The following is a 10,087-nucleotide window of genomic DNA, read 5'->3' on the forward strand; positions in this document are numbered from 1 at the left end:
ATGTACTCTTATTTTGAAATTAAGATCCAGCACTGTCACCTACAACACTTTCTGACTTGGGACCCCAGCTACCAGTTGTCAGGAGGCAACGGGCAGCCAGTGAACTGGCAGCGATCCCAGTGACACGGCCGGCCAGTGACACTCGGATTCAAGGCCTTACACAGAAACACCACGTTTATTTCTTCCCTCTCCGGAGCCCCACAGAAGCACCCTTTCAGGCAACGCTCCCAGCCGCTGGGGCGGGCAGCAACCGCGGCGCTACAGCTTCCGTTGCTTGTGCCGGGGGTTGGTCTTGCAGCAGACGTAGAGCCGGCCCCGGCGGCGAACAATGTAGCAGTCCTTACAGCGCCTTCGGAGCGTCGTCTTCGTCTTCAGCCCGGCGACGAGCTGCAGGAGGCCGGGCAGCGGCGGGCCGGCGGGCAGGGCCGGGGAGGCGGCCGCCCCTTTCCACAGCGGCGAGGCCCCAGCGACCAATGGGGCCCCCCCCGCCGCCCGCCACCACGGCGCCAGCGAGCTGAAGGGCGAGCGGCACAGCGAGCGGAGCGGCCCGGCGGCGGCGGCCCTGGCCAGGAGGAACAGCATGTTCCGCGCCCTGCGGGGACAGCGCGACCATGAGCACACCCCTCACGACCCCTCCTCCCCCCGTTACCGAGCCCCACGGCCGCTAGCAGCCCCCAACGCTCCCCAACGGCCACCAACCGTCCGCAACCAGCGCGGCTCCGCTCCTCGGCAGCAACCCTCGCGGAGGGGCGGGGGAGGCGCATGCGCACGGCCGGCGGAGAGGGCGCAAAATGGCGGCGCCCGGGGCGACCTTCCGCCGCCTGCTGCTGCTGCCGCTGCGCCGCCCGTCCCTGCCCGCCGCGTCCCGGCGGCACTACGGGCTGCGGGCGGCCGGTACTGGCGAGCTGGTGACACACACGGGGCAGGTGAGGCTGCGGGGGGGACACAGGGCACGGGGGGGAGGCATGGCTCCCCCGGGGGGGTTCAACATGGCTCAGTGCTGCGTCCTGCGCTGCGGCTACAGCAACCCCGTGTAGCGTTACAGGCTTGGGGCAGGGTGTCGGGAGGCTCAGGGGAGACCTCATTGCTCTCTGCAGCTACCTGAAAGGAAGGTGTGGGGAGCTGGGGGTAATCCTCTTCTCGCTAGTGATAGGACTAGAGGGAGTGGCCTCAAGTTGCACCAGAGGAGGTTCGGGTTGGAAATGAGGAGACATTTCTTCTCAGAAAGAGCAGTCAGGCACTGGAACGGGTTGCCCAGGGAGGTGGTGGCATCACCGTCCCTGGGGGTGTTCGAGGAAAGGTTGGACGTGCTTAGGGACGTGGTTTAGTGGGTGACGTTGGTAGAGCGGTATGGTTGGACCAGGTGATCTTGAAGGTCTTTTCCAACCTTAATTATTCTATAAAAGGGGTGAAGAAAGCATTCAGAGAGTAAATAACTTCAGTTTTCTGAACCAGAGTATCTAGACAACATATATGTATTTCTTTGTCAGATATTTTGTCAGGCTTGTGACAGAATGGAGTGATTCTTTACTTAATGTACACTATGGCCTTAATGTTGTTGGATGATGCGTAGGCAAAAGGTATGTGTGGCATCAAAAGCGAAATGCTGTCTTGGATAGGGTCATTAATAAAGCCATTACCAAACCTTGTGTTCTGAATGCAACACTTACTGCAACTGAAGCGCTGACAGCTGGGAGGTACCCTTGTGTAAGTGACACATAACTTTGTTTTATTCTGTTCTCGTGTAAAAGTTGAGCATGAGAACTAGGGATAGTTGTGTAGTGTTTTCTGGAAATATGAAAGAGGTATGGGGGGTGTAGCTGGTGTTAGAAGACTACCTCTGTAGTTACTTGACTCAAGAGTGTATCTCTGTGTGTATATAAACATGTATGTGTATTTATATGCATATTACATATCATATATATATTACATCGCATAGTTTATTTCATCTTCCAGATGGCAGTGTGAGATCAAAAACCATCACTAGAAGTAATAAACCTTCTGTTTGTATCTCTGGTCACAGCTAAGGCTTCTATTTACTGTCTTTAAGCATCCTTGCCTTGCCCTCTCTGCCTGTTCTTTTTATCTTTCCAACCTAGAATTTTGCTCTGTGACAGAAATGAAAACTACTTTTTCCTATGCAGTATATAATTGTAAGATGATGACAATGCTTGAAACTAAAAGATTTAAATGGTTTACACTTGATAGTTCTGTAAGTCTTTGTGTTCTTCAAGGTCATTATTTTTTAAATAAGATCATTTTTATTTTACTTTTCAGGTATATGAAGAAAAAGATTACAGGAAAGTTAGATTTGTTGGACGACAAAAAGAGGTAACTCCTACCGCTTTCCCTCAGGGGAGTGGAAGTGGCACTTCTTTTAAATACTTGATGCCCTCAGCCACCAAAATGCAGAAATAAAATTGGTTGTATTTCAAGTTTTGTGTGTTTTTCTTCTCACTTGATTGAAAAATCTCAGTACAGCATATGGTAGCTTCTGTGTACTGCCCTATTCTCGTTAACGTAGCTGTTTGATCTTGTCTGTAAAGAAGTCTGCTTTGATGGAAAACCAAGGTTTCAGTAGCTTGGCGGGCTTAAGTCTAAAACGGTCAAAAATAATGAGGAACTCTGCAGAAGTTTATAGGTTTTTAAAATATGTGGGACTTGGGCCTGAAATCTAGCGTTATATTTTAAACTGTAAGTGACAGCATGTTTTCATTTTTTTCCTTTGGTAAACTACAAAGTTAATAGTGTTGTTTGAATATGCCTTCTTTTAACAAACAAAAAATGAAAGATAAACTTGAGATTGTATGTTACAAACATAAAAATTTGAGATAAGAAGTTTAGTAACCTTAGCTATCTAAGTACATGTTAACTATTCAGATTGATAGCTTACTTTCATTTTTGGTAATCTCAAATGCAGTGACTTATTTTTTTCTGCTAAAAGCCGTACTATATTTAAATACGGGAATAGAGAAAAATGGAATATCATTTACAATATGTAATAACTACCCAGAAAGCAGAGCACAAACATTAAACCTCATATTTTAGCAATACAATAATTTGAGTATGCAAAGTATACATACATATTTTGATACTTTTGGAATAACATGGTTGTTGCCCATGACTTGTCCTAGAAATTGGGATCCAAGTTAAAACATAGTGCTGGTGTGGTTGTGTTCTTCTGCATGACTATGGTAACGCTAACTCTGTCAAGTAGAAGACTTGGGGGGCGACAAGAATCCAAAATGCCTCACGCTTTTCTGTTTGAGGTAAAATGATTTTTAACAGTGACTTACTAAATTCAGAACATAAAAATATTATAGTGCTGTATTACTGCTAATAACTATCTGACAATACCTTTCTATAGGTATAAACTGTTAAATGAAGTGCCAGCTTGCTTGCTTTAAGTGTCCAACTTCAGTCAATAACCAGTTTTTTATTTTAAATGTTTCTGCTTTTCCAAACTGAGAGTGCTCAAAACTGAAGTAAGCTGGATAGACCTGGAAATGCTAGTTTCCAACTGAACTTTAATTGAAATAACTAATATTTTGGGGTAGTGGAAAGCATAGATGCAGAATAACTGCATAAATCCACACCCTTGTGTATCTAGTTAATTTGAAGAAGGATCTTAAATTTGTAGACTTACAAATTATCATTTCAGTGCTATAACTTTTAACTTAAAATAAGCTATAAAGCCATTGGATACCATTTACAAGTTAGTAAGTGTGATTTTTAAACATCCTTCTAATCATACTTAGTGGTATGATTTCAGATTCTTATGAGTTAAGTTCTAGCGTAAATTTGGGTATGATAATACACTAGTCTCTAAGAAATTCTCTCTGTCAGGGTTTGCTGTATGCTTAAAGCTTGAGGGCTTTTCTTGTTTGTTTTTAGACTACTGGCTGATGAAGTTTAACTTTGTTCTCCCTCTCTCCAAGCATTTGTGACTTCAATGGAAATTCCTTCTCAAATTGCTCTAAAAATTCAAGACTTAGCCTATATCCATTAGGTGCTTACATTTAAGATGTGGGAGCTGTAAGCTTTTGGCATCTGAAAATTAGACAGTGTTGTCATTTGAAAGAAAACTTTAACAATCATTCTAGTGCCATTTTTGTTCAGCAACAGCACGTAATTAAATGCTTTGCTGAATCACCTATCTATATATCTGTTTAAATGTGTTTTGAGGCTTAATTTGCCTCTGTATATTTAAAATCTTAGTCCTTACCCACATTGCAAAGGTGTTTTTATGAAGACATATGAGCATTTGCTGAAGCAGTGATATAGTTTAATAAATAAAACTAAGATTTAGAGTATTCTAAAGTAATGAGGCCTCAAAGGCAAAATTAAGTAATACATCAGCCAAATGAAGTTATTTTGTAGGCTTGCTGCTGCTTTGTATCAACAGAGTGGGTATGTGAAACTATGTCCTCCAGCATTCAGTTCTCCCTAATAATCAGACACCATGATTCCCTGAGGGATCTGCTGCTGTCCTTTGGGAGAGAAACAGGAATTGTTTATCTGGACTGTGTTCTCCAATGCCTGGTTAGTGTTTTTGTGCTAATGCTCTAAATGTGTATGGACATTAGAGGCAGTAAGTGTGGTAGATTTTTAATGCATGCATATATAAATATTACTTTTCTAATTTAACCCGATCTCATTGTGTCTTTTTTGTGTGTTTTTGAATTCATTGTATCATGAATTTCATAAGATGTGTTATTTAACTTATGCTGCATGGCAAAAATAGGAATTCTACATGGGAAATAATTAAATGAAAATGTTACTTAAAATATGTTCTGAAGTTTACTCCTGGGAGAACAGTGATCAAGTCTTTCCCAAATGCAATGTCTATTTCTGTGCTACCTCTGTAACTTTGTAGGACTTGCTCTTTTACTCTAATTTTCCATAGCTTGCTGGTCCTGCTAATGTGTCTTTGTGACGGATTTATTTCTGGTTCACTTTATGTATGAAGGAACACTGAAAGCTTTAAGTTTAGCCCAGCTCCTCTTTCCCCAGTAAAAGGCAAACTCTAAGTCTGTTAAGCAAGACTTAATGCTAGGTTTCAATTGTGAAGATGGAACAAAATTTACATATTAAATACTAAAAATAATCCTAATCTGTATTTATCTGTGGTGAATTTATCTGTGGTTAGAAGAGTGGGATACCTTTCTAGTGGCTTTGCCCTTATAGGAATTCCCCAAATGCATTTCAGTTGCTTGTATTGGAATTTCACAGCAGTGTTTGTAGCCTGAATGTTGCCTTGTTTCTGAAGCTAGCCTGCTGACATGGTGACTGTGCTTCCTCAGTTACTTCTTTTTCTTCACTGCTTAATCAACTCAGACTTCTTACCAGACAAGTACAGCCTCCGTAGCTACTTGTTTTGAACCCCAGTCTTTGGCTGCACGTGCCCCCAGTGAGATTTGGCCGCACACCTTGGTTCTTTCTACATGTGGACCTTCTGAGTGCCTGCCAGGCTGTGGGAGAACAGGGCCAGGTTATGTGGACATTCTCACTTCAGTTCTGCCAGTCTAATTGTTTGGCTAACAAAATCCATGTGTTTTAGCTAAAATCATTGTTCTCCATGCTGGATCTTGAATGTTTAAATGCGCAGAACTGGGAGATTAATGATCTCTGGCAAGGGTCTAAAACAAGTAGCTGTGAGAAAACTGAGAATGGCAGCAATTAAACTGCATCTGTGCAGCCAGACCAGTGTAATCCTGTCCTCGTATAATCCCTAAGATGACACAGAATCTAATGCCACACTGCAATTTCCACTTCAGCTCCACTCTTCCTGTTGTGCTAGTACAGCAGCAGAAGCCGTGAGAAGAACTGACATCAGAGATGGTCTGGTTTAAATACACACTTCTTTTCCTTTGGACTTTTGGACCTGGGTCAGTTCCAAGTTTGGTTTTTCACTCTCAGCCTCACAGACAATGTACTGGCACAGGCAAGTAGCTGGAAACAAGCAGCAGTAGGATTGTCAGACTGGCACTTGGGGGAAAAAAAAGTTGTTCATTGAGTTATGCTTTGGGTAAGGACAATGCTGTTTGGATGTGCTTAGGGAAAAATCTCCCTTCCACAGTAATTACTACTGTGCTTTAATTGAAGGGACGTGATATTATTACTTCAAAAATTACTTGCAAAAATTACTTCATTTTTTTTTCCCCTCATAATTCTTTTTCTCAGTCTTTTTTTTCTGGCATGTTTTCCTTGCACATTCCTAGACTTTTGTTTAGCATGCTGAACCAGAAATTATTGTTGTATAGTAGATGAGAGGTTCTTATTTTCCCCCTATTCCCTCAGATTTTGTGGTTCAGAAATAAACCAGTATATGGAAGAGCGGAGTTCTCTTTCTGATCCTGAAGCTGAGTTGCACCACAGTGCTATCTTCCTCCTTCAGCATAAAAAAGATCTGAAATTTTGATCATTATTTAAAGCAGCAGTTAAAATCCTTGCAAGCTGACTGAGATTGCATGCGACTTGTGGATGTCAGTTCCAAGCAATGAGCTTCTTGATGTTGCCATTTTGCTACAATACTGGAAGTTAATTTTTTTGTTAACTTTATTTAGCTTTAGGCAAATAAAATCCTGTGGCTGGCAAACTGACTTTTCTATTGCTGTATGAAAAGCACAGATTTTTGTGGAGACTTAATTGAAGGCTTGGCGAAAGAATCTTTGTCGTGTACTAGAACTATATAAAAATACCCTTGTGGGTCTTAAAGATTCATTTAATGGGCACTCAAAAGTCTTGCGTATTTTTCCTAAGACTCAGATACTGACAAGTTAATGAAACATATGCACGGTATGGTAGACAGCACTTTCTTTGGGTGCTGCAGGTTCTGCGTAGGTGCAGGTTGCTCTGTTACCTGCCTCTGGCGCTCTCAGGGAACGTTTATGTTCATCAGGTCTCACAGACATGCTCAAGTAAAAAGTCTGACAGTCAGTAGCGATACTTGCATTCAGGAATTGTGAATAAGATGGATTTACAGAGTGGCATAACAGTGTTTAGAGGCTTTTCTTCTTTCTAAATCTGAACAATTTGCCTTTCTAACTGTTGTGAACCAAGCTAATGTGTTCCTGAGATTGATGTGCAGTGATGGAGTAACATGCTTAGTGGGAGATTCTAAATTACCAGCAGTTGTTTCATCTCTCTCCTGACCTTACTTGTCCCACCATTATTTCAAGTTTATCAGCACAGATTTTTGCAATTTTATCGTGTAGCAGCAAAAGCACAATACAGAGGCAATGTCAGTTAAAAATTTTCTGTTCTCAGCTGCTTGTTCCTGCTCACCTCTGCTGAATCTGCTTAGGTCATGTTGTAAACTGGAGCATATTGATGTGGTCTGTGTCAGGGATTATTTTTGCGGGGTTTAACACCTTCAGATCACTGATCTGGTGAACAGTTAGAATGCAGCCGAAGTTCTTGCAACTGTGGAGAAGGTCAGAAAAAAACTTATGTAGTCACTTCTTAAGTTGGCTGTAACATAACTATTTGGGGGAGCAGTAAATAGCAATTGTTTCCTGTTTGAGTGTGCAAGATAACTGAAAGCTTTCTTTTTTTCTGTCAGGTGAACAAGAATTTTGCAATTGATTTAATAGCAGAGCAGCCTGTGAGTGAAGTTGAAAGCAGAGTGATATCATGCGATGGTGGTGGTGGAGCTTTGGGACATCCTAAAGTATACATAAACTTGGTAATGTTTTTGTTCTTCATATAGCATGTTTTGCTTGTTATTTCTTGTCTGTAAGTTCATCTACTCTTTGGCATGTTAGTTTAATGAAGTAAAAAAACCTACTAAGAGGCTCATTTTATTTTGTCCCTTATACAAAATTAAGATTTCTTTCTACCTAGAAGAATTTGAGAGTTCCCATATGAAATCACCAGAAGTTTCTTGCTTGTGATTTTAACTTTTTGAAAAAATCTCATAACAAAACAAATAAAAAGTAATATTAACAAGCAGTGCCTTGTGAGCAAAAAAACAAAAAAAAACAAGCTTTCCATGTCTTGAGGCATTTATTCTAACTATTTAAATCCCCTGTGTAGACTAGCCATACTTCTGCATTATTCTTGAGACTGTGGTTTATTTTAGAATCCTGTAAGCTCAAGAGGAAAGAAAGGAAAAAAAGTCTTTAGAAATCTTCGTATTTCTGAAGACTGAAAGATTCATTATAGTCAGAGAATCAGTGAAAAATAAATGTTTTACCCTCCTATTCTCCCTGACAGTAGCGATATAGTTTCCAGTGTATTCTTACTCTGGGTTGTAAGAATATTGAGGCTACTGATGAACTTACGGAATCAGTTGGTTAGGCACTGTCCTGAGGTAGACCCTTACTGCAGATAACTTAGTCTTTGCTTGCTTAGCTCAACTTTGACATTTGCTTAATACCCAAGAGAGTGGTGGGGGAACTGGCAATAGTGTCCTTTACTGTCAGCATTGTTGTCAGCATAATTACTTATATTTTGAACAGAGTAAGCATTTTATAATGATTTATTTTACATTCTTCAAAGGCAGATGTTCTGATGCTCTAATTCATAAAACTGAGGAAGCTTGTATTCTTTAGTCTTAAGAAGTTAACTTCTGGAGCACTCTGGTCTGACTTAATGTTGATCTTTTTGACCTGCATCACGCTCTTCTTGAGAAATGCTTTAGTTTTTGTAGCTTTTGATATCTTTTTGTGTTAACAACTAAAGTATGTGAGGTCTATAGTTGAATTCTTGAATGCTAGTACCTGCAAACGGAGAGAATGATTTTAGATCAACTTGTTTTCCTTGGCCATAATGATTGAAATCCCAGCTTCAGGGGGGTGGAGGGTAGTCTGGATTTTTTTCACTTTTAGCATTAACTTGTGGATAGTCATGTTGCTAAATAGCAGAAAATCCTCCTTGTGTCTGCTTGTCTTGTCTTTTCCTTGTGTTAAGGAGGATACCGACAGCTTGCAATCAGTCACGCTTCTAAATTTTAATTATACATAAATCTCTATCTTTTGGAAAGAAGAATAAAATCTTATACTGTAGTAATCTCTGTTTCTCTCCAAAATGTTTATTTTCAGGATTTCTCTTTAAATTCTACTGAACTTTCCTCCTTCATGTAACTAACTCTGTCAGCTTACGTTATTGGCTGAAATTCCTGTCTATAACTTGAAAATGAAAAATCACATTCTCTATTAAAATAAATACAAAATGATCCTTTCAGAACTCTGGAACAAATATGAATGAACTGACTTAAGTTGTCCAGTTTGGTAAGAGAATCCTTTATTGCTGAAAAGATACCAATTGGCGGGACTTAAAAATTTTGTTTAGAGATCAGGACTGGTAGTTAAAAATGGCAGCAGGGAATCTGCATATGGTATAGATACCAAGTATGAACGTCTTACCTTTCTTACTTGCAGAGTTTCAAGTAAGAATAAATTCTATACTTACCTATATTGATCCATTTTAAGATGGTGCATGTAAGTAAGAGAAACTACTGCATGTAAGTAAGAGAAACTAAGTTCTCTAAAGAGGTACTAACATCTTGTGTCTTTATTTTTGCAGGACAAAGATACGAAGACTGGAACATGTGGCTACTGTGGACTTCAATTTAAACAGAAACATCACTGAAAGATTATCCCTGCATGCTTGCAGACTTCTGTTAAGATGTTAATGTTTAACTATAAATAAACAATATAATTAAAAGCTCAAGATTTACATCTGTGTTTCTTAACTACGGAAAGTCCAGTTTGTGCCTTTTTAAAACTACCTTTAAAGTATTGATGATCCAAATGATATTATAATACCTACTTTGTATTTGTTTTTGTTTTTGTGGAACAAATGTTCAGCCTTGTTTGGCAGACTTCTTGTGGGCTTTAAAGTGGCATCTGGCTGAGGCAAGGGGTGGCTTGTAATGAGTAATTTGTATTCTTTTGAACGCTGAATTTGATATAAATTACTGGGTGATCGATTATCCTAGGTGTTTGTCTTTTCATAGTGTTTGATATTGTTAATTTTTTCATGGCCTGGTAGCTAGACAAATTAAAGTGGAAGTACAATTCAGCACTGTCACACTTACAGGCATGTATCTCTGGAGCAAGATCATGATCCCTGAATTAAGTAG

At 40.3% G+C, this 10,087-nt stretch overlaps 1 protein-coding gene across 1 annotated transcript; it reads left to right on the top strand.

Moving 5' to 3' along the window:
- Positions 1-773: 773 nt before the first annotated feature.
- NDUFS6 (NADH:ubiquinone oxidoreductase subunit S6) lies at positions 774-9,677 on the top strand. Its single transcript, XM_035318509.1, has 4 exons — positions 774-926; positions 2,278-2,331; positions 7,565-7,687; positions 9,529-9,677. Exons 1-4 carry the CDS (start codon positions 792-794, stop codon positions 9,592-9,594), a joined length of 378 nt encoding a protein of 125 aa, XP_035174400.1. The 5' UTR covers positions 774-791; the 3' UTR covers positions 9,595-9,677.
- The last annotated feature ends 410 nt before the right edge of the window (positions 9,678-10,087 follow it).

This window comes from Oxyura jamaicensis, chromosome 2 (genome assembly GCF_011077185.1).
Source record: "Oxyura jamaicensis isolate SHBP4307 breed ruddy duck chromosome 2, BPBGC_Ojam_1.0, whole genome shotgun sequence".
NCBI lineage: Eukaryota > Metazoa > Chordata > Aves > Anseriformes > Anatidae > Oxyura > Oxyura jamaicensis.

Excerpts from the sequence above, each read along its gene's own strand:
- NDUFS6 (XM_035318509.1), top strand. The coding sequence starts at position 792 with ATGGCGGCGCCCGGGGCGACCTTCCGCCGCCTGCTGCTGCTGCCGCTG. Across the intron at positions 2,332-7,564 it reads TTGTTGGACGACAAAAAGAG|GTGAACAAGAATTTTGCAAT; the intron begins GTAACTCCTACC and ends TTTTTCTGTCAG. Across the intron at positions 7,688-9,528 it reads CTAAAGTATACATAAACTTG|GACAAAGATACGAAGACTGG; the intron begins GTAATGTTTTTG and ends TTATTTTTGCAG.